Source organism: Sciurus carolinensis, chromosome 3, assembly GCF_902686445.1.
Source record: "Sciurus carolinensis chromosome 3, mSciCar1.2, whole genome shotgun sequence".
In the NCBI taxonomy this organism is placed as follows: domain Eukaryota; kingdom Metazoa; phylum Chordata; class Mammalia; order Rodentia; family Sciuridae; genus Sciurus; species Sciurus carolinensis.
Window position 1 is genome coordinate 42,408,657 of NC_062215.1, and position 25,281 is coordinate 42,433,937.

The 25,281-nt window shown below is 43.8% G+C and overlaps 1 protein-coding gene across 3 annotated transcripts in view; it reads right to left on the bottom strand.

Moving 5' to 3' along the window:
* The window catches only part of Slc5a10 (solute carrier family 5 member 10), a 67,529-nt gene extending 53,241 nt beyond the window's left edge, over nt 1-14,288 (bottom strand). For 2 of the 3 annotated variants that reach the window (XM_047546666.1, XM_047546667.1), the window contains exons 1-5: nt 14,175-14,285; nt 5,072-5,143; nt 4,562-4,666; nt 4,125-4,184; nt 3,309-3,413 (exon numbers count right to left, since the gene is read on the bottom strand). In XM_047546666.1, the coding sequence (XP_047402622.1) occupies nt 3,309-3,413; nt 4,125-4,184; nt 4,562-4,666; nt 5,072-5,143; nt 14,175-14,285 (453 nt within the window). Of the gene's footprint in view, nt 1-3,308; nt 3,414-4,124; nt 4,185-4,561; nt 4,667-5,071; nt 5,144-14,174 lie in introns of all 3 variants that reach the window. The other variant, XM_047546665.1, reaches the window with a different exon arrangement.
* Between the last annotated feature and the right edge of the window lie 10,993 nt (nt 14,289-25,281).

The window sequence follows — 25,281 nt, forward strand, 5'->3', positions numbered from 1 at the left end:
GACCAAATTCAGTCCCACCTTATTGTACTATTGGCCACGACTGGAAGAGTTGAGGAGTTGAAACAGAGACCACGTGGCCCCAAAGCCAAAAATCAGGCTCTTCATAGAAAAAATGAGTTGACCCTGACTTATATTATCTCACTCAGTTGTAGGAGGTGTGCCAGGCACCAGCAGCCCTGGGGATGCATCAGTGAACAAAGGGAAAAAATGGGGGAGATAAACAATGAACATTCTAAGTCAATGGTTCTGTGTAAGAATATGAGGGAGCTGGACCACTGAGGCAGGGGTAAAGAATCTGAAAGGCATGAGAGAGGTGAGAGAGCCAAGGGCACATCCAGGGCACAGGGCTCCAGGAAGAGGCCACAGTAAGTGCAAAAGCAGGACTAGACCTGGCATGTTGGTGGAAGTGCAAGGAGACCAGAAGGAGAAGAAGGAAAGGTGATGTTGGTGGGGCACGAGGGGCCACAGGATGGAGAACTTCGTGGAACACAGTTGGCTTTCACTCCAAGAGGCATGGGGTATTGTACCTGGCTTCTCTATTTTCCAGAAGTTAAATTGCTGGCCAGAGCTCAGAGTTTCTCTATATGAGCTCAGGTGGTGATTCTCCATACCCCACCATGGCAGGTCCTCTTGGCAGGCCAGTGCCTCTGCCTGAGGGATGGCTGCAGACCAGTTCTGTGATCTCTGTCCAGACAGGCTGCATCTGGGATGAGTTCTGGATGGGCAGACACGTGAGATGTTCCTAGAGCTCAGCCTGGTGTGGTCAGGCCCTCTGAGGGCCTGTAGGATGCATGCACTTCAAACAGCTTCATTCCAAAGCCATCAGCAGGGCAGCCAGATGAGCAATTAGCCTTCCTCCAGCTTCACCTCTGCTTCATCTAGGCAGCCCAAGCCTTGATTCTGAAGCCTGGCCTTGATGTGATTGATCTTTCCCCATTTTATAGCTGGGTACTCTGAGTCACCCCCCATCACAAAGTAGAGTTTGAAGTGCAACATCCTGGCTATTTGGGGAACAGTGGTGTAGTGGTCAGTCCCTTGGACTTGGAGGCGGAGACCTGGGTTCTAACAGACCTCTGCCTGGTTGGCTGTGATCTTGGCCAGCAATGCCACTGGGTCTCAGTGGTCTCATCTGTAAACAGCGGAGGGAGGTCTGGATAAGATAGTCTCTAAGGAGCCTCCTACTCTACTGAGCTCTTCCCCACACTGCTTGGGAAGTCCCAACCTAGCCACTCACTTGAAGCAAGCTCCAGGTGTGACATATACTCTGTACTGCATAGATGTCAGCAGGGTAAACACCAGGGCGGCGGTGGTGGTAAAGGAGCCCTGTGTCCACAGCTCACCTTACCTCCCTCACTAGACCCCACTGGGGCCTCCCACATGCCTCCCCTCTTCTGTATCTCCCCTCCAACCCATCCTGTGGTTTGCCTTGGTCCCCAACACTCCCTATTACCTCCCTCCCAGCCCCTCTCTCTCTCTCTCTCTCTCTCTCTCTCTCTCCCCTCTCCCTCTCTCTTTGGTACTGGGCAGGTATTGAACTCAGGGACACTCAACCACTGAACCACATCCCCAATCTGTTTTCTATTTTTATTTTGAGACAGGGTCTCGCTAAGTTGCTTAAAGTGTCCACTAAGTTGCCTGGACTGGCTTTGAACTTGTGATCCTCCTGCCTCAGCCTCCTGAGTCACTGGGATTACAGGCATGTGCCACTGTGCTGACCCAGCTTCTCTTTTCATTCTTTCCTATCTGACCTCTAAAGCCTCTGAATCTAGAATCCAGGCCTCCTGACTCGGCCGCCTCCAGGACATCCTACACACTGCCCCATGTCCCCTTTAGGCATTTACTTCCACTCCTCCACTAGCATCCATTTCTCTGTTGATGTCACCTGCTATGAGTTCCATCTTTTTTTTTTTTTTTTCCTATTTATCCATCTCACTGCGGTGGAGGCCAGAGCAGGTTGGGGATGAGATGTTATTTATTTCAGTATCCCTGGCTTCCAGGGAGGTAAGGCTCAGGAAAGTGGGGAGAGGGAGAAAGAGTAGCAGGGGAAAATTCAGAACTTGGTCTCAAAGGCAGCCCAAGGTCAGGTCCCTTCAGATTTGAAAGGAATCCTCAGAGGAAGAAAACTTACTACAATTCTCTCAGAGTATCTAATAAAGATGGTGATGTAATGCTTGCTGCTGAAATCCCCCCAAAACTGGCCCACAATAATAACAAGAAGCTCTGAGGACCTCCCCCAAACCCAGCTGCTGGGTGATCCCCCAGCACAGATGACAGGGGGAGGTCAGGCTAAGGCTGCAAAGGGGACACCAATGTGGGAGAGCAGCAAACTAATGCCCAGTTCGACTCCAAGCAGGGCCCAGTGAGGGCTCTGATGATGCTCTCAGTGTTCTGTTCTCAGGTACTCCTCTTCCCATGGCTCCTGGTTGACCAGAGAGACTGTGGACTCTGGCCTCCATTCCCCCCACTAAATTTGTGACAAGCCTGGGTCTTTCTAGTGCCAGAAGTGAATGAAGAAGATACGAGAGATGATTTTCCTCCAGGGAAAGAAGTCAGACCTCACAGAGCACAGTCCCTAGAGAAGCCATCAGCCCTCATCCAGCCTTACGGAGTTCCTGAGAGGTAGGCTCTGTCATCCCTTCTTACAAGGAAGGAAACTGAGGCTCAGGAGGCTCAGTGACTTGTCAAGGTCACTATCTCAATCTACATCAGGCAGCTCCAACTCAAGCTTTTTCAGATGTCTGGATGCCCCAGGAAAATTAAGAGAGAGTCTGAAGGTCTGATATTACCAAAAAGTCACTGAGCAAGAAGCTTGGGCCAACTTCCTTCCTTTCCCAGGTCTCAGTTTCTGTAAATCAGGGACTTGGACAGGAAAAACTCCTCTGATGGTGACATTTAAGGTGGGCTTACTACTCTTAATATTCCCAGGTCCAGGCCCCAAGGGAAAGCTGAAGCCACCAAGCTACCGCCAGCAGTGTGGGCAGAAGGCAGGAGTTCCTGGGTGCAGCAGCTCTGGCCGAGACCACACAGGCTTTTGGCGCCCTCTAGTGGGAAATCCTGGCTCACTTTGCCGCTGGTTTCAGGGAAGACACCCAGGTCTAGCCCCTACTGTTCTACTGCACTGGGGCTGGCTGCTGTCCTAGACTGGCTGTGTGACTCTAAACAAGTCACGTGACTCTCTGGGCCTCGGTTTCCCTAGTTGTTAAACAAAGCAGTGATGGGTGAGTGGATGTCAGGTCTGTTTCAGGGGCCCCAGATTAGGGATGTTTCTAGGATGTGCTGGTAAAAGGTGGGACTGGGGGGCAGCTCACCGATATCTTGGTGAAGACAGACAGCAGCAGGGACAGGACAGACAGGTACATGCGAATGCGCTGGCCTCCAAAACGTTTCTGAATATATTCAGGCAAGGTGACAATCTGGGGGACACAAAGGCAAGAGCTAAACACTCCCCGGAGACCCTGCCAGATGTCCAGGGCAGGGGCCCATCCCAACCACTCTGCCGCTCCCCAGGCACATGAAATGACCATGAGCCTCTCAAGGGCAAGGTCAGGACACTGGCTCCCGATAGTCCCAGCCCCAGGCTCTGAATTCCAGGCTGAGTTCTGACTGTCCCCTAAGGGTTTAGACATGTTGAGATTTGCTCTTCAGGGCCGAGATGAATAATGGATTGGAGGAACCACAGCAGGGAACAGAGGGACAAGTTTGGAGGCTGTTGCAACAAATCCAGAGGATCTATGATGAGGCTGGACAGAGGAGATGGCTGTCAGGGGCAGAGCAGGGGAAGTAAGGAAAGAGATCCAGGAGGTGGAATCCACTGGATTTAGTGACTGCAGGGCTGGGGTTGAAGGGGTTGATGGAGTCAGGGGTAGTGGAGGCAGGTGTACCTGCCATGCTTCCCAGGTGTGTAATCCAGATGTTCCACTTGACAGTGTCAGGGCAGTGGACACTAGCCACAAGGTAAGCAGGCAGAGGTCTAAGGGAGCCTGCCTTACCCAGCTGATAAGAATCTTAGTTGGGCTAATAAGAAACCCAGCTCTGAGGGTTCACCAGCTTGTCACATGAGACTTTGGAGGTTGGGCCCACCACCACCAACTTGTCCCAAGGCCCAACCCTTGATGGAGGCTCACCTCTGAGGAAATGTAAATGGGCACGAACACCCATGCCAGTGCCAGCAGCACGTACGTGGCCTGTGGGGATAGGGGCAGGGTAAAGATCATGTGTGCAGCTCCCCAAAGCCCTACCTAGGGACAAAGGGTCTGGAATAGTGGAGACCATCTCCCCCCAGATCAATCTGACTTGTGGGAACCTGGGGGACCCCTCCCTGTCTCTGGGCCTCTGTAGACAGATGGGCTGGGCCAAGGCCAAGGGCCCCCTTCCAGCCACACTATCCACACTTAGGCATCCCAAAGATCACGTTGCCCAGGACCACCGCTGGCCAGAGCCTGCCTGCACAATGGTTGACACATGTTCTTGGGAGTTGCCCACCTCCAGGGGCCAGCCAAGTTTGGTGTGCTCTCTGCCCCAGCCCTCCCACAGGCTGCACATCCCTTCTCCAGGTGCTCACATTCCACTCAAAGCCTGCCACAGCCAGGCCTCCAGCCGCACCAGAGCCTGCCAGTCCAATGAAGAGGCCAGAGCCCTCGCTGCTGGCGAACAGGGAGGCTCCAATCTGGAGGGGAAAGAGGAAAACCAATCAGCACAGGCTCACAGCACCAGCCCCAGCCTGGACCCAACATCTCCTTCAACCTCACAACCTCAGTGGGGCCCCATTCCCACTCTACACATGAGGAGATTAAGCCCAGTGGTGTGAGTTGGCGTACCCATGGCCAGCCACACTGCTAAGGAGCAGACAAAGGTTTCAGACTTCAGAATCTACCCTTTATGCAAACCATCCCCCACCCAGTTTGCAGATCTCCTGCCAGCCTCAGGCCTGTCCCATTGAGCTGGCCTGGGCAGTGACCTTGGATTAGGAAGACACATGAAGTGACATCAGAGATGCAAATTCCAGCTGACCTAAGGCCAGATACAGTCTCATGGGCAAAGGAGGGGGTGTGAAAAGTCAGGATGTACTCACTGGCCACCATGTCATGTCTCGGCCTGCCAGGAAGTAGCCATCCACTGTGCTCCTGCCAGCTTGACAAGAAGACTGTAAGAACAGAAAGAAAAGGTGAAAATTGGAACCTTGTGCATTGTTGGCCAGAATGTTGCATGCTGCTGGTGCTAGTTTAAAAAATTAAGCATAGAATTGCCCTGTGCCTAGATATATGCCCAGAAGAACTGAAATCAGATGTTCATTACAAAAATTATCTAGGAATGTTCATGGTAGCATTATTTAGAATAACTGAAATTGGAAATAACCCAAATGTCCATCAACTAATGAGTGAATAAATAAAATGTGGTATACGCTTACAAAGGAGTATTATTCAGTCAGTGAAATGAATAAAATTATCCCACTCCGGACCCCAAAAAGGGGAGGGAAATGAAGTTCTAACACAAGCCACACTTGGATGAAGCTTTAAAATATTATACTAAGTCAAAGAAAACAGACATGAAGGCTACATATGATATAATTCCACTTATATAAAATGTCCAAGATAGGTAAATCCATGGAGATACAACGTAGATTTCCAGGAGATAGGGAATAGGAAGAATAGGGAGTGATGTCTAGTGTGATCCAGAATTTCCTTTTGGAGCAATGAAAATGTTTTGGAGCTAGATAGAAGTAATAGTTGTACAATTTAAAGGTACTAACTGTCATGAATTGAACAAGTTGAAAGAGTTAAATGGTTTTGGGAGCGCGGTACTGAGGATTGAACTCAGGGTCACTCTACTACTGAGCTACACCCCTAGCCCTTTGTATTTATTTTAAAAATATTATTGGTGCATTATATTTGTACCTAATGGTAGGATTTGTTGTTAAATATTCATAGATGCACACAAGGTAGCAATATAATTTGGTCCGTATCATTCCTCAGCCTTTTTATTTTTTATTTGGAGACAGAGTCTCTTGCTAAGTTCCTGGGGCTGGCCTCGAATTTGTGATCCTCCTGCCTCAGCTTCCCAAGTCTTTAGGGTTTCAGGTCTGTGCCACCACACTGACTGAAAGAGGTTTATTTAATTTATAGTCCTGGAGGTTAAAGTCACATCACCTGCTTCTGCTCAGTGCTGAAGAGGGCCTTGTGGTAGATGGCATGGCAATGGCAGGAGCACATGTGAGAGCAATCACGTGGTGAGGTAGGAAGCCAGGGAGCAGCTCAGGGGCGGGCTCACTCGTTTTTATAACAATCCATTCTTATGAGAGCTGACTCTATGAGGCCAGCATTAATCCCCTTTGAGAGCAGTGCCGCCCAGTCACTTAATTACTTTGCACTAGATTCCACCTCTTTGATCATTTTATAATCATTCTTTTGAATTCTTTGTCTGATATTTCATCCACTTCAACATCCTTGGGGTCAGTTGCTGGTCTTATGAACGTTAGGAGGTGTTGTGTTACCTTGGTTTTTCATATTTCTTGTATTCCTGTGTTGGGTTTATGCATCAGTTGGGATGGAATTCTCTCCCATTCCTTTGTGTGGGACTTTTTAGGGCAGAGCCCTGTCTTGCCAAAGTGTTCTAGTGTGATCAGATTGAGACCCCCTCGCAGGGGTAGTATCCACAACCTTTGTTTTAATCCTCTGTTTTTGCTGTAGCAGTGGATGTCTATGAGTGGGTCTTGAGGGCCCAGAAAAATTTGAATGTCACTAATTTGTGTGTGGAACAAGGCGCATTGTCTTTTGCCTGAGTTTAGTTCAGCAGCAGAGTCTCTACCTTGTGAAATTGTGCCCCTGTAGATCCCCAGCACTTCAGAGAATAAGGGGAAACAAACAATGGCAACTGATGCAAACAAGATACAGCATTAAAATAAATACCAGGTTCCTACTATGACACCTACAAAATTAATTATCACAAAAAAACGGGAATGGTGGGTAGACCTCACCTCTTAAAAGTCCCACCACCTGAACACTACCACACTAAGAACCAAGCCTCCAATACATGGAACTTTGGGAGACAAACCACATCTTAATCATGACAGGGACAAAGTCACACATGGTTGGAGGCTGAGAGAACCAAAGTGAAGTGTACCCTTAACCTTCTTAGGTGCGTACTTCGAAATAATACCCTTCCTGTGCTGGCTGGGAAAGCCTCTCTCCTCTTCCCCTCTCCATATCTTACTGACCTCTAGCACCTGGCCCCAATTTTATCTCCCCCAGAAAACTGCCACCAACTGTTCTGTCCTATACAAGCATCCCTTTCTCTGACTTTGTAGCCTTCAACCCTTACAGGAATGTGGCACATTATATAGTCATTCACTCTTATCCACAGGATATACATTCCAAGACCCCCAGAGGATGCCTGAAACCACAGTTGGTCATTACCCTATATATTCTATGTTTTTTCATATACACACAGACACAATACCTTTTCCATTGTAGCTAAGCACTGTGTCACACTGTGGCTGTAACTTTTACAGTTTGAAGTGTGACAGCAAAACTAGTAGGAATTTCTTTTTCCTTCTCTATGATTCATGGATAGAAGTTTAATTTTCTGAAGATCTTCAGCACCATTTTTTTTTTCCTTATTGAGAACTTTCACAATTTCACTTAAAAGGAGCACATTATGGCTTCTCTTTGGCATGTCCAAATTGTCAGCATTACTACTCTTGTGCTTTGGGGCCATCATTAAGTAAAATAAGGCTCCAACACAAGCATGGTAATACCATGACAGTTGATATGATAACCAAGACAGCTACTAAGTGATTAATGGGTGAGTGTCATGGAAATGCTGAATGAAACAATGAGTCACATCTTGGGCAAGATGCAGTGGGACGGACAGCCTGAGATTTTGTCAAACTAGTGAGAATTACACACAAATTTAAAACTTATGAATTATTTATTTATAGAACCACCCATTTAATATTATCAGATCACAGGTGACAGAAACCATGGAAAATGAAACCTCAGATAAGGGGGGACCATTGTAGTTTGCAACAAATTTTCATATCCGTTGTCTCTTGGTTCCTGGGAACAGCTTTGAGAAGTGGGCTGCACTGACATTCGCATTGTGTATTTGAGGACATTTAAGCCCAGGGAGGTCAAGTAACTTGCCTCAGGCACAGGCATATCCTGCAGATACTGCAGGTTGTTTTCCTGACCACCACAACCAGGCAAATATAGCAATAAAGCAAGTTGAATGATATTTTTGGTTTCTGAGTGTATATAAAAGTTATGTTTACACTATTAGGTGTGCAATAGTATTATATCTAAAAAACCAAAGTAAATACCTTAATTTAAAACACTTTATTGCTGAAAAATGCCAATGATCATTTGAGTCCAGCAAGTCCTAATCATTTGCTGTTGGAGAGTGCTATGGTTTGGACATTGAATGTCTCCCTAAGGCCTATTTGTTAAGTGTAGTCCCAGGGTGCTGCTATTGGGAGGTGGTAGAACCTTAGCAGGTAAGGCCTAGTGAGAAGTCTTTAGGTCATTGGAGACATGCCCTTAGAGGACATTGTCAGATATAGACCCCTTCCAGGTCCTCTTTTTTGTTCCCTGACTTGCAATGTATGAGGATTTGATCCACCACACACTGCCTTGGTGCCGCAGGCCAAAAGTAATAGGTCAGTCATGTACTTGAAACTCCAGAACTGTGAGCCAAAATCCTTTTTTCTTTATAAGTTTGTTATCTCAGGTATTTTGTAATAGTGATGGAAAACTGAGTAATGCAAAGGGTCTTGCCTAGATGTTGGTGGCTGTTGACTGATAGATAAGGTGTTGGTAGTAGCTCAAGGTAGGGGTGACTGTGACAATTCCTCAAAATAAAACAACAGTGAAATTTGCCACATCAGTTGACTCTTCCTTTCACTACAGATTTCTCCTTAGCATGCGATGCTGTTTGACAAAATTTTACACATAGTAGAACTTCTTTCAGAATTGGAGTCAATCTTCTCAAACTGTTACTACTTTATCAATTAAATCTGTGTAACATTCTAGATCCTCTGTGGTCATTTCAACAATGTCCATAGCATCTTCATCAGAGGTGGACTCCATCTCATGAAACCACTTTCTTTGCTCATCTATAAGGGAAACTCCTTGTCAATTAAACTTCCATTATATGATGGAAACAATTTAGTCACGTCTTCAGATCCCACTTATAATTCCAGTTTTGCCATTTTCCCCCTCATCTGAATTCTTCCTCCACTGAAGTCCTGAACCCCTCAAAGTTATCCACAAGGCTTGGAATTGACTTCTTCCAAACTCCTGTTACTGTTAATATTTTTTACTTCCCATGAGGCACAAATGTCCTTAATATCACCTAGGATGGTGAGTCCTTTCAAGATGGTTTTATTGTGTGACTCTATATCATGTACAACCAGAGAAATGAAAAGTTGTACTCCATTTGTGTACAATGAATCTAAATGCATTATGCTGTCATGTATAACTAAATAGAACAAACAATAAAAAATGAACACACACACACAAAAGAAGGTTTTATTGATTTTGCCCAGGTACATCAGAGCAATCACTATTTATGGGAGGTATAGTTTCATGAAATGTGCTGTTTAAATAAGATTTGTACTAGCCAGAGCAATTAGACAGACCAAAGAAATTAAAGGGATATGGATAAGAAAAGAAGAACTCAACTTATCACTATTTGCCAAGGACATGATTCTATATTTAGAGGATCCAAAAAAATTCCACCAGAAAACTTCTAGAGCTTATTAATAAGTGAATTCAGCAAAGTAGCAGGATATAAAATCAACTTGCATAAATCTAATGCATTTTTATTCATAAGTGATGAATCTTCTGAAAGAGAAATTAGGAAAACTACTCCATTCACAGTAGCCTAAAAAAAAAAAAAACACTTGGGAATCAATCTAACAAAAGAGGTGAAAGACCTCTACAATGAAAACTATAGAACACTAAAGAAAGAAATTAAAGAAAACATTAGAAGATGGAAAGATCTTCCATATTCTTGGATAGGCAGAATTAGTATTGTCAAAATGACCATACTTCCAAAGGTGTTATACAGACTCAATGCAGTTCCAATTAAAAGTCCAGTGACATTCCTCATAGAAATAGAGAAAGCAATCATAAAATGCATCTGGAAGAATAAAAGACCCAGAATAGCCAAAGCAATCCTGAGCAGGAAGAGTGATGCAGGAAGTATCATAACATCAGACCTTAAACTATACTACAGAGCAATAGTAACAAAGGTGGCATGGTATTATTACCAAAATAGACAAGCAGACCAATGGTACAGATTAGAAGACACAGAGACAAACCCACATAAATACAGGTATCTCATACTAGACAAAGGTGCCAAAAACATACAATGGAGAAAAGATAGCCTTTTCAACAAGTGGTGCTACAAAACTGGAAATCCATATGCACTAAAATGAAATTAAGCCCCTATCTCTCACCCTGCATAAAACTCAACTCAAAATAGATCAAGGATCTAGGAATTAGACCTGAGACCCTTCACCAAACAGAAGAAAAAGTAGGCCCCAATCTTCATCATGTTGGTTTAGGACCAGACTTCCTTAACAAGACTCTCAGAGTACAAGAAATAAAAGCAAGAATCAATAAATGGGACAGATTCAAACTATAAAACTTTTTCTCAGCAAAGGAAACAATCAGTAATGTGAAAAGAGAGCCTGAAGAATGGGAGAAAATCTTTTCCACACACACTTAAAGCAGAGTATTAATCTCCAAAATTTATAATGAACTTAAAAACTTTATTTATTTATTTTTTTTGAACTTAAAAACTTTACACCAAAAATACAAAGAACCCAATCAATAAATTGGCTAAGGAACTGGGCAGACAATTCACAGAAGATATACAGGTGATCAACAAATATATGAAAAAGTGTTCATTATCTCCATTAATTAGAGAAATGAAAATCAAAATCACCCTAAGATTTCATCTAACTCCAATTAGAATGGCTATTATCAAGAACACAAGCAACAATAGGTATTGGCGTGGATGTAGGGGAAAAGGCACACTCATACATTGCTGATGGAGTTGCAAATTGATGCAGCTACTCTGAAAAGCAGTATGGAGATTCCTCAGAAAACTTGGAATGGACCCACCATTTGACCCAGTTATCCCACTCCTTGGTTTATACCCAAATCAGCATGACAGTGATGCAGCCACATCAATGTTCATAGCTGCTCAATTCACAATAGCCAGATTGTGGAACCAACCTAGATGCCCTTCAACTGATAAATGGATAAAGAAACTGGTATATATACACAATGGAATACTAATCAGTTATAAAGCAGAATAAAATCATGGCATTTGCTGATAAATGGATGAACTTGGAGAATATCATGCTAAGTGAAATAAGTCAATCCCCCAAAACCAAAGGCTGAATGTTTTCTCTGATAAGTGGATGATGATGATACATAATGGGTTTGGGGTGGTGGTGGCAGGGGGAGGGTAAGAGAAGAATGGAGAAACTTTGGATTGTGTAGAGGGAAATGGAGTAGGAGAGGGATGGGGGAAGGAAAGACAGTAGACTGAGACAGACATTATTACTCTTTGTACATGTATGATTACATGAATGGTGTGAATCTACATTGTGTACAACCATAGAAATGAAAAGCTGTATCCCATTTGTGTACAATGAATCAAAGTGCAATCTGTAAAAGTAAAAAAAGAAAATAAATAAATAAGACTTGCAAGACAAAATTACTCCTTGGACCATGGGCTACAGAATGGACGTTGTGTTAGCAGGCACAAAAGCAGGATTTATCTTGTTCTGCATCTCCATCGGAGCTCTTTGGTGACCAGGTGTGTTGTCAGTAAATAATATTGTGGAAGGAATCTATTTCTTTTCTGAGCTACAATTTTCAAGAGTGGGATTAACTAAAATATTCAGTGAACCATGATGTACACAGATGTGCTGTCACTGGGGCTCTGTAGTCCATTCAGAGAGCACAGGCAGAGTGGCAAGCAAGAATTCCTTTAGGGGTCCAAGATGGTTAGAGTGGTAAGGGAGATTGACTTTAACTTAGATCACCAGCTGCATCAGCCCCTAACAAGGAGTCAACCTATACTTTGAAACCAGGCTTTGACTTCTCTTTGGTGTGAAGACCTAAGTGGCATCTTCTTCCATCCTAATCTACATTGGAAATTTGTTGTTCAGAGTGGCCTCTTTCACCAGTTGTCTGAGCTGGATAACTGGCTGCAGCTTCTCCATCAGCACCTTACACTTCTCCTGCGACTTGGATGTCATGGAGACAGTTCTTCTCCCTAAACCCCAGGAAGGGTTCGCCCACTTCCAGCTTCTCTACTGCAGCTTCCTCACCCTCTCAGCTTCATAGAGTTGAAGAGAGTCATGGATCAGGCCTTGGCTGCTGTGGTTGACTTGATCTTCTACCCAGACCTCTCATACTTTTTCCATGTCAGCAACAGGCTGTTGCACTTCCTTATTCGTGTGGTCACCGGAGTGGCACTCTAAATTTCCTTCAAGACTTTTTCCTTTGTGTTCATTTACAACTTGGCTGATGGCTTGGCTCAAGAGGCTTAGCTTTCATTCTAGTTCATGCCCTTCTTACAAAGCTTAATTATTTCTAGTTTTTTATTTAAAGTGAGAGATGTGTAGTGCTTCCTTTTACTTGAACACCTAGAGACCATGGAGGGTTATTAACTGGTCTCATTTCAATTCTGTGTCAGGAATAGGAAGGCACAAAAAGAGGGAGAGAGACAGGGAATGTCTAGGTGGTGGAGCAGACAGAACATATAACACTTATCAATTAAGTTTGCCATCTTATAGGCAAAGTTATGGTGCCCCAGTTATAATAGTCACATCAAAGACCCTGATCTCAAATCACTGTCATAGGTACAATAATGACGAAAAAGTTTGAGATATTTCAAGAATTACCAAAATGTGACACTAAGTGAGCACATGCTGTTGGAAAAATGGTGCCCATAGACTTATATGCTCAACATCTGTTGCCAAACAACTTCAATTATTAAACAAAACAAAACAAAACAAAACACTTTATCTGTGAAGTGCAATAAACCAAGGTATGTCTACACAGAGCAGATGTCTATACAGAGCAGAGTCAGGACCAGAATCCAGAATTACCAATGGCCTACACTGGGCCACTTGTTATTTAATATTCAGTCACTTCATAATTAATTTCAGTTACTGCTGCTGCTAACCATTGCCACAACCACAGGACTACCTCTACTACCACCAACCATCATTCCAACATCACCATCCTCCAACCCCTCCAACCACTCCACCACCATCATCACCACCACCACCATCACCACCGCCACCTCCATCCATTATAACCACTTCTACTGGTACCCCTACTAACATAGATCCAATGGCAGCAGCAGGGTCGTGTCCCATGCAGGACCCCTTTGATAGGGAGACCTCACCCTGGGAGGTACATGATGACTCCATCTCACAGATCAAGGCCCATCTCATACCAAAGCCCAGAAAGCTGAGAGGACATGGCTGATCCCCTGTTCCCCAGCCTCTCAGACCAGGGATTATGGAAAATAAGAAGGGGTACTCATTTTTCTTGGGAAAATGTCAGAGCTCTGGAACTTCACCTGGGGATCTCTAAATGTGGAGCTGCGAAGTGAAGCATGGCTCATGTGTGGCACCTACTTACCTGGTGGGAGAATCTTGAAGGTCAGCAGCACAAATACACTAAAGAGGAGCTTCCTCCTGCCATGCAGGGCTCCTGGGCAAGTCCCAGCCTCTTGCAGCCTCAACTCTTCAACTGCACATGAGGTTGGTCTTTTCTGGGGGCTTTTTGGTGGATGGGGTACGGGGAAGGGTCTGGCACTGTGCCTGCATAGTAGGGGCCCTCCTGTCATTGGAATCTGCAGATGGGGTCAAATCACCTGACTCTTATTGAGGGAGAGAGAAAGGGCTTATGAGCTAGGGTTGTCCTGGGGAACTTGTTCAAAATGAAGATTCTCCAGGCCCTCGTAGTCCTCCATGCCTTGGGATTCTGACCCAGTAGCTCTTGGTTGTAGCCAGATTCTATTGTTCAGGCAATGGGCAGCAGGCCACCAGATGAGACTGATGTAGAAGCCCCAGGGACACGCTGGACCTAGGTTCCCATCCCAAGCAACCACCCTGAGAGCATAGCTCCCACAGGTTCTCTCACCCATATGCCCACGGCTACGTTCAGGGCAAAATACACAGCAATAACAACGATGTCAGTCACACTCAGCTGCGGTCCAGGAGCATGGAGGTCGCTGGTGGAGTTGTCAGCCATCATTCTGTAGCAGGTGCCAGCTCTGAGCCTGAGTAACTAAGGACAAAGCAGGTTGGAAAGGGCTTTCTGTCCGGGAATTAATTGATCATTAAACCAAGGAAGACAGTGGCATCTCCAGCCCACAACATGACTGCGTGCAGAGCAACTGCTTTCAGGTGCATTTCTGTTTCCTAGGCCCCCTCATAGGGGCAAATCCCAAGGGCAGGAGTTGGAGCAAGGAATGGAGAAGCAGGAGGAGGGGCTTCCCGAAACTCAGAGGGAGTTGGGGGAGAAGAAAGGGAGTTGAGTAGATCTAAAGGAAATCTGAATAGTCCCAGAAAAAAAAAAAAAGACCAAGTCGCCTAACAGATGGTTTGGGTTATATTTAATTTGTATAAGAAGTGTGGGGAGTTGTTTCCTCTGGGGAAATTACTGTGATGGGCAGTTATCAGAGTAAGTGGACTGAGACAGGCTAGGGATAGTGGCTCCTGCATTATGCTTCATTTCTAGCCATGATTGTCCAGTCTCAGAAATGTCCCCATGTCAGACAATAAGTCCTGTTGCCAACATTTCAGTTCTTTACTAGCCCAGTGAGAAAGGCCCAAGTCCCTCCATCTGATCATTAATTTGGTACCCTGTGATCTGCCTGGGACAACAGGGCGGGGCACCTACACTCTATCCACCCTGAGGACCACATTTCACTCTTCTGCACATGCTCCACCATGTCATGCTCAAGGCAACAACACAACATAGGTGAAATCTTATCCTAGTTAAGGAAACAGAGTCCAGGAGACTGGATCATCTGAGTCATCTGTCATGACACAACCATTCAAGATGTGGAGCTAGATTCAGCTGCAGATCTGGCTTCAGGTCCCCACAGTGTTGAGAGTAACAGCTCTAGTTCCATTTGGATTTCATCAGGACCCCATGTTCACTCACTAGTTAAATTAGTGTATACAGCTGGGCTGGCTGCCCATATCACACCTCTGAGCAGCGACAGACTTTGCTCATGGCTTTGCAAAGTATTTGGAGTTTAACCAGACACGGACATGCAATCCTTCCAGAAGTGTTAATGAGTGAGTGGCTGCTGCTGGGAACACCCTGGCCTGAAAATCCAACTGTGCTGTTACTTGGCAACACTGAGGGGGGAGTAAAGGTTAATCTCTCCCATACAAGACCAGAAATGAGAGTGGGAAATGAGTCACTACTGATAGTAAATCTCAGGTAGGCTCAGCTCACCCTTTCCCAGCTGCATTGGCCTTCAACCAACGAGTTTCAGATGGGGTTTACTGCCAAGTGATTGCTTAAAACATATTATAAATCAAAAGCTCAATTTGCAATATTCTGAAGGATCCAGATGGGTAATATACAGATTTATTAAATCTGTCTCATTAAGATAAAGTACCTAAACCAATAGCATTTCATCCACTCTCTTTGCTCAGAAGGGAATAAGCTATTTATAGATAATTGTGCTGCCTTCCAATCAAAAATCCTATGGAAGCTGTAATTTACTAGTTATGCCCTGAAGGACGGGGACAGGAAGAGCGCAGCAGAGGAAGACACAGAGGGAGAAATACAGCACCAACCTGGCCACATTTGCAGGGGAGAAATGTCACCCCTGCCTGAACCCAGCCATGTGTACATGCTCCCCCCAGGAGACCAGGTATAATCACACTGGGGGACCCAGCCCTTCTGGTTGACTCAGTCCAAGAAAGATGGAGACTCTCTTAGCCAAGAAGTCATCCAAATCATGTCTTTAGTCTGTTTTCTGTTGCTACAACTAAATGCAGACTGAGTAATTTTTAAAGAACAAAGGTTTATTTAGCTCACAGTTCTGGAGGCTGGGAAGTCCAAAGTCAAGGGTTTGCCTCTGGTGAGGTCCTTCTTGCTGGAGTGAATTCTGCAGAATCTGGAGATGGTGCAGGGTACTACATGGTGACAGGGGTTTATTCAAGAGTCAGTGCTAGAACCACCATTAGAACAGCTCCACATCATGACCTAATCACCTCTGAAATGTCCCACATGGTCCCTCCATTATTGTATGACTATGAGAAATTAAACTTCTAAAACATTCAAACCAAAGCACCATGCCAGTTCCAGCTTATCTGTTGCCCTGCTTTTGGAATAAACACAAGTCTTTTCATTCATTCCTAATAATTATCATCTGCCTATCTATCCTGTAGAAAAATACAAGAGATCTGAGCTACAAGTACAAAGATACTTGGGGCAGCAGAAAATTGGAAATATCCTCCATGACCACCCAGAGCAGGTTGAGGGGATGATGGAAATTCCATGCTACAGAATGCAATGAACTTTCAAAATGTGAGGTGGCTTTATGTGATGTCATGAAAGATGATACATTGGCAAGTGAAAAAAGTGAATTTCAGAAATAGAGAATTATGGTTTGGAAGTGAGGTGTTCCCCAAAAGCTCATGTGTGAGACAATGTGAGAAAGTTTAGAGGTGAAATGATTGGGTTATGACAGTCTTAACCTAATCAGTACATTAATCCACTTGAGTGTGGCTGGAGGAGGTGGGACACTGGGGGCATGACTTTGGAGCATATATTTTGTCCCTGGTGAGCAGAACTGGTGTTCTCTCTCTCTGCTTTCTGAGTGTCATGTTGTGAGTTGCTTTTCTCCTCCACACCCTTCCACCATGACGTTCTGCATAATTTTGGTCCCAGAATAATGAAGTTATCCATCTATGGACAAAGCTTGAGTGCCAAATAAACTTTTCCTCCTTTAAAATTGTTCTTCTTGGGCCTTTTTGTCACAGTGGTGAAAAAACTGACTAAAACAGGTAGGTAGGTAGGTAGGTAGAGATATCCTTTCATTATGTATAAAACTGAGTGGTTGCAATGTTCTGAAATACACGCCGATCTGCTAAGGAAAGGCAGTGGAATTTAAGGGGGGAAATAAAGAGGTTATTATCACTTTCTGTGCTTCTGTGCAGTTTGAACTTTTTTGTAAGGCCTTAGCCTTGCTCCTGGCTCAGATGGGCAGATCAGACTGCAGTAGTGCCCACAACCCTTCCTAGGATCACCCCATGAGCTCTTTAGACTGTTTTCTGCCAGGCTCATCCTTTTCAGCCACGGAGTGGAGAACGTCTGAGGAAAGCATGGCTGAGTGCTTGGTGAAGAGCAGTGGGAAGGAGACCAAGTCTTTATTCACATGTCCAATCCAAGACAACCAACATTTTCTGAATTCCCACCTGCCACCTGTACCTGATACCTAGATCTGCGTGGATTCCTTCTCCTCCCACCATCCCTTCCCAGATAGCTTCCCTTCTCTTACAGTTCACTGATCTATGGCTGAACTCTGGACACTCACTTCCAGTTCCCACCTGGCAGCTCTCTGAGAACATCTCAGGTTCAATGATCCAACCCTCATCATCCTTCCATCCAAACCTCTTCATCCCAAAGATTGGTGGAATTGGTGAACCCCAGCAGCCAGCTCAGATCTTTATCATCTTTGTGGCTGCTGATGCTTACTGAGTGATCACCCTATAACTGGACACTGTCCACCCTTAACCCTCTCAACTCTTTGATGGATGGAAAACCTGAGGCACAGAGAAATTGAGGACCTTGATCAAGGTCACACTGCAACTCAGAGGCAGAGAAGAGCTTTGAGCCTCAAATGTCGAGCTGGATTCACTGCCTGGTATAGTCCATGAACAAATGACCCCTTGTACTCCTAGTATACTCATCCAGCCTTCTTGATTGTGCTATCCAAATATTTCTTGAATCTCACTTAGCTCTTGTAATGATTAAATGGAATTGTCAACTTGACCGGATTAAGAGGTGCCTAAATTTAAGAGGCTTCTGGGTGTGTCAATGCATTATGTCTAGGAATGACTGGCATGTGGAATAGCAAATTCAAGTGGAGACTCTCCCTAAGTGTGGGCAGCGCTGTCCAATATGTTGGAGGCTTGGATGGAACACAAATTGGAAAAACAAGGAAGCAGCAGCAGCTGAAAGTTCAATTCTTCTCAAACAGGTTCTTGATTGCTGCTGCAATTGCCCGAGAACATCAGACTCCAGCTCCTTCACTCTTCCAAAGCAGACTCTGCCCAGCTACTTTCAGAGTTTGGTCTCAAACTGGGCTGCATCATTGATCCTTGTTCTGAGGCTTCAGCTTCTTAGACTGCTCAGCTATTGGTTCCTCTAGCCCTCCAGACTGCAGAATATCCAGCTTATGGTTGTGTAAGTTAATTTAATAAATCCCCTTTTTATAATCATATATACGTATGTATCCTGTTGGTTATGTTCTTCTAGAGAACCCTGACTAATACAGGTCTTAAGGTCTGACTGGTCTCCCTTCTTCTAGTCTAGCACTTCTCAATTTGCCCACCATGTACAGGATGTCATGACAACCTTAAAACCTAATCCTTGATATGAACCAAATGCATCAATTTTGTTTTTTGTTTTCAAACAATCAAGTTTGTTGGTTTTCTCTTTCGGTGTTCTATTTTCTTTCTTGCTTACTTTTGATCTCCACTCTGATCTTTAGTAGTTCCTTCTTTTGACTTAAATTGGGATATAGTTTACACTTCTTTTTCTGGCCTTTCAGGTGTTGATTGGAAATCTTTCTTCCATCTTAAATTAGATACTGTTTGTTCTGCACTGTTGTATTTTGAAAGCATGTAATTTGTTCTTTTGCTTTTTATAGGGGCTCCAGCTGGGAGTTTGTCTTGAATCTTAGAGAGATTTTAGACTTGGAGTTTTGAGCAATGCTGGAACAGTTAAGACTTGGGGGACTCTTGAAGATGAACTGAATGCATCTCCAAGTGAGATGGACAGGAGTCTTTGAGAACCAATGTAGAATGCTACAATTTGAATCTGTAATGTCCCTCAAGGGTCCATGTTCTTGGTTGTGTTGGAAACCTTTAAGAGGTGGGATCTAGGGGAGGTTTTAGGTCATTGAGAACATGTCTTTGAAGAGTGTTGTGGGATGACAGTCTCTTCCTTTGTTTTGCTGTCCAGCTGCCATGAAGCGAGCAGCATTGCTCCCCATGACCATGCTCTGCCTCACCCCAAACCAAAAGCAACAGGCCTAATGACCATGGACTGAAGCTTCTAAAACCTAAGCCCAAACAAACTTTTCCTAAGTTGATTACATCAGGCATTTTGTTACATAGGAGAAAGTAGACTAACACAGGTATTTATAATTTAAATTTTTCCATTGTGCACTGCTTCACTATATCTCACAACAAAATCAACAGATCTTTGGTTGAACTGATCAAGGGAAAAAGAGAAGACTCGAACTACTAAAATTAGAAGTGAGAGCAGAGACATTACAATTGATTTTGTGTAAAGAAAAAGGATTATAGAGAACACAATGAACAATTTTATGGCATTTAAATTGGATAACTCAGAGGAAATGTACAGATTCCTAGGTATACACAAACTACCAAAACTGACTCAGGAAGAAACAGAAAACTTGAATCAGCCAATACAAGTAAGGAGATTGGATCAATAATCAAAAACTCTACTAAAGAAAATTCTAGAACCAGATGGTTTTATTGGTGATTTTAACCAGCTATTAAAGAATTAACACCAATTCTTCACTAATTTCTCTAAGAATTGAGAACTCATTCTGAGGCCAGCATTACAGCATTGATTTTCCCTGTTGTGTTTTTATTCTCTCTTTGCTTACCTCTGTCCTAATCGTTAATATTCTCTTCCTTCTGCTAGCTTTGGATTTAGTTTGTTCTTATTACTTTAAGGTGTACAATTAGGTTATTGATTTGACATATTTTTCTTCTTTAATTGCAGTCATTTTCAGCGGCAAATTTCACTCTGGTGTTTTTTGCTATATCACAAACATTTGGTGTTTCATTTTTATTTATCTCAAAGTATTTTTAACTCATTTTCTGGTTTCTTTTTTGATCCATTGGCTCTACGAGTTTTTAATATTTTTCTTTTTCTTTTTTGTGGTACTGGGGACTGCACTCATGGCCTCTACTACCTAGCTACATCCCCTACCCTTTATTTTACTTTGAGTCAGGGTTTCACTAAGTTGCCTGGGCTGGACTTAAATGTGTGATCCTCCTACCTCAGGCTCCTGAGTAGCTGGGATTACAGGTGTGCACCCCCATGTCTGGCCAGAGTATATTTAAAAATTTCAATGTATTGGTGAATTTTCCAGATTTTCTTCTGTTCTTGATTTCTATTTTATTCCATTATGGTCAGGAAAGATATTTTGTATATTTCAATCTTTTTAAATTTACTGAGACCTGTTTTTGGGTTCATCATATTGTCTGTACTGGAGAATGTCCTATGTGCACCTGAGAAGAATATGTATTCTATTATTGTTGGGTAAATTGTTTTACAATATGTCCATTAGACCTAATTGGTTTACAGTGTTCAATTCCTCTCTTCTTTGTCTAGTTGTTCTATTAAAAGTGGATGTTGAGGTCAGTAATCGCAGCTGCTCAGGAGGCTGAGGCGGGAGGATGGAGAGTTCAAAGGCAGCCTAAGCAAGAGCAAGATGCTAAGCAACTCAGTGAGACCCTGTCTCTAAATAAAAAAGAAAAGAGGGCAGGGGATGTGGTTCAGTGGTCAAGTGTCCCTGAGTACAATCCCTGGTACCAAACCTCCCCAACCCCCCAAAGTGGATGTTGAATTCTCCAACTATTAAGTGTTGAACTCTGTATTCCTTCAATTCTGTAATTTTTTCTTCACATATTTTGGGGTTCTATTGTTAGGTGCACATATAATTATTCTTGATGGATTAACACTCTTTGTTATTATATAATGCCATTATCTCTTGCAGCAACATGTCTTGTGGGTTATTTGATATTTGTACAATCACTTCAACTATAGTTACTCTTTGCTTCAGTATCTTTTTACATCCTTCCACTTTCAACCTATTTGTGTCTTTGGAGTTAAATCAAGCAAGACTTTTGTAGACAGCATATAATTGAATCATTCTTAAAAAATTAATTCTGCCAGATGCTGTCTTTTAATTGGAAAGTTCAATCTGTTTACATTAGCATAATTACTTATAAGGAAGCACTTACCTCTGCTATTTTACTATTTGTTTTCCATGTCTTATCTCTTTTATGTTCCTAATTCTTTCACAACTTCCTTGTGTTATTGATATTTTCTGGTCTATCATTTGATTCCCTCCTTTCTTTTATTGTGTTTTTAATTTTTTTTTCTTAGTGATTACCCTGAGGATTAGAATTAATGTCTTAATTGGATGGTTAATTTCATGTGCGAACTTGGCAAGGTCATGGTATATCCAGGTTTTGGTCAAACCAGTCTAGGTGTTGTTCTGAAGGTATTTCTTTTGAAATTTTTTTTTTTTTTTTTTGATACTGAGGATTGAGCCCAGGGTCTTGCACCTGCTAGACAAGCACTCTGCCACTGAGCTATATATTCCTGGCCTTCTAAAGGCATTTCTTAAATTTAATCAGCATTTAAAAAAATCAGTAGGTTTTGCATAAGTGGGTTACCCCTCAAAACATGAGCAGGTCAATTAGTTGAAGTCCTTAACAGGAAGAATAAATTCTGCCTTTGGACCTGAGACTGCAATAGCTGTTCTTCCCCTGGATTCCAGGGTGCACCTGCAAGTTTTGGACCTGTCAGTTCCATCTTGCAACCTTAAAATAAATCAGTAGTGCTCTCTGTTTATCTGTTTTTTTTTGTTTGTTTGTTTTTTGTTTTTTGTTTTTGTCTGTCTCTCTCTCTCTTCATACGTAAAATCTATTGATTGTTTCCCTGGAGAACCCTAATACACCTCAATTTGTATCAATAGTTCTAACTAATTATCAACTTGTCAATTTGTGTACAAAACTTTGCTCATCCACAAGGCACAAAAGGGAGAATTTATAAGCCTACAAGCCTGCACAGTTCTAAGTGAGCAACAGTGAATGTCCCACGTTAACAATGCAAATTTCAACTTTGGGCCTTGACATCAATGTGTATTACTTCATGTAATTAACATAGTACTTTCACATATGTGCAGAGGCACAACCATCATGGGGTGTTGGGTTGAGACCCTGGAGTGAAATGAAAGATATTAGCTTTGGGATCACAGCCCTGGGTTCAAATACTGACACTGACTGGTGGGAAAAGTCCTTCACCTCTTCAGTTTCTTTGTATATCCAATTCAGATGCTGTGACCATGAGGGACAGTGTGTAATGTCCTGAGAGACAATGGTTCTTAATAAATGGTAGCTTCTGGGACTGGGGATATAGCTCAATTGGTAGAGTGCTTGCCTTGCGTGCACAAGGGCCTGGGTTCAATCCCCAGCACCACACACACACACACACACACACATGAGATATCTTTTGTATCAGGGTAGTCAGCCAACCCTGAAACAACCCAAAACTGAGCAGGTAGGTTGGTCACTCAGCATCATGTTCAGACGGCTGCCAGTGTGCTCTCCTAGCTCTGCTGCACATCCTGCATCAAAAGGGTTGGCAGACCTATTTAGGAGGTGTGCTTGAGATGAATGGAGAGAACTGGCCTGGGAATTAATGAACTAATTCATTGGAGTTCTAGCTCAAATGGTCACAGTGATGGGGCGTTAGCGGTAATGAAAGAAATTGTGAGAGCCAGTGATGAATGCTCCTGGCACACAGTAATGACTGAAATGGTGTTTATCCATCCATAGCTCTTGTTGACATCCTGTGTATGTTCATCAAATGATGACATCAAAATCAATTCAAATTAGAAACTAACAGTCTTTTTTTTTTGGTACTGGGGATTGAACCCAGGGGTGCTTAACCACTGAGCCGTATCCCCAGTACTTTTTTATATTTTGCTTAGAGACAAGATCTCGCTGAGTTACTAAGTGCCTCACTTTTGCTGAGGCTGGCTTTGAACTCACAATCCTCCTGCCTCAGCCTCCTGAGTTGATATTACAGACATATGCCACTAGACATGTGCCACTGCACTCAGCACTTTTTAGTTTATTTGGTTTTTTTTTTGGTTAGTATTATTTCTGGCTTCAACTCTCCATGGTCTCTGGATATAGTAGTCTAGAGGGTAAGTGGGGCTTCTCTGGCTGAGGAAAACCTGTAAGACACAGAAAAACTGGTTACTGTGGTTTCATCTGGGAGCGGGAGGTGGGTAATGGAGAGGCCTGGGTGGGAGTCTTCTGTGCTGGATGCTCCTGTAGCCTTCACCCCATGCTGCTGCCCCCCATGCTGCAGGGCCTCATGGGCTCCATCCTTCTGCCCCAACCATAGCAGGTTAGCACACAGTGTTCCCTGACTCACGCACCACTGGGCCTGAGCCTAGTGCCTGCTAGTCTTCTCTATTCTAGGATCCTTCACAGAGGGGTGGCTCCTCCTCTGTGTCCTTCACTCTCTGCTAAGCCCTAGGCCAGTGGGTGTCAGGGCTCTACCCATACAAGATATGGGTTCCTTTTGGTATTCATCTTCACATCCTTTAAGTCTTCATGGGCTGCACAGAATCCCAGTTTAACCACAAATTCATCATTTTCCACAGACTATTCTCATTACACATACTTTTTCATTCACTTCCCTTCTGCAATCTTTTTTTGAGGTACTGGGGATTGAACCCAGGGGTGTTCTATCAATGAGATACATCCATAGTTCTACTTTGTTTTAGACAGAATTTCTCTAATTTGCCCAGGTTGGCCTTGAACTCACAATCCTCCTGCCTTTGCCTCCAGTTTTTGGAATTACATGCACATGTCACAACACATGGCCTACTCTGCAAATTTTGACTTTTGTTCATGAACACTTGGATGAACACCACTAGACTGAAACTCACTGGAGACAGCTGCAGAGGAAACCTACGGAAAAGAGCTTGAAAGCACGCTCAAATGTCATCTAGAGCACAGCCCATGCTTGCCTTGCTAGATAATGGGGATGGCCCTGGGCCACTGTGCTTAATTCCACATAGAAGTTCCTAAGGTCAATTGTAAAGTGGTGTCACTAGTTTCAAAGCTAGACTGTACGGTGACTTCTTCCACTGTAATCTGTAACAGAAAGTGACGAGACAGGATCCACAGGGCAGAGGTGGAGAAAAGCTAATGCAGCGGAACCTGGAGAGGGGACATTCGCTGCTGAAGCTTCTTGGGTGCATTTCAGTTACCCTGAGTTTCTGCTAAGACAGGCTGACATGTATTTCCAAAGCTCTTTTCCCATATGTGATTAACTAGTCGGGAGGATGACAACCTACTGGAGACACAGTGGTCAAAGTGGCTGTCAATGTAGCATTCTTAAATTCCATTTGTTCACGAAGATTAGGGATTTCAATTTCTAGGGACATGGTCATAAAGGCAAGGGCACTTCTTCAAAGCTAATTACGAACATTCGCTGAATTTGAAAACTTAGATTTGGAAAGACCTTTTCCCAAGCTCTTTTTTTTCCTTGTTGCTACCAGGATTGAACCGAGAGGTGCTCAACTACTGAGTCACATCCCCAGCCCTTTTTATTTCGACAAGCTGTGCTTAATTGCTAAGGCTGGCTTTGAACTTGTGATCTGCCTGCCTCAACCTCCTGAGCTGCTGGGAGCACAGGCATGTGCCACTGCATCTGGGTGTTTTCTTATTAAAATGGCAAGGTGGGCACCACTTGGTGTGTGTGAACATCATATGCTCAGGGCAGCTTCCAAGAGTCTTCAGTGCTTCTGCACACGTGGGCTTCCAGGCCTGCTCAAGCAAGCCTCTGAGTCACTGCTTTCTGAGGGGCACTGAGAAACCCCACTATGGAAAACAGCAAGTGATTCATCTTAATTTTGGGCTAAAACAACTGCTACTTTAATCCAGATTGTAACAAAGGCAGAAAGCAAGGTTTCTCCTCTTTATGAGAAAGTCTATGTTTCCTCCCAGGAGTGGCTGGGACTACCACTGAGTGAGCTCAAAGGAAATCCTCATTCACTGGCCTACCTCTGGGGCTCCTGCATTCCTTGGTAGCCTGTATGCTACACTCCAAGGGAGAAGGTCAGAGTTCTAAACTTGAAACTTTATTAATAAACTAGACAATTTGTAGACCCTTGACATGGACAAAGTTCCCATCATTCACCATTTGTTAT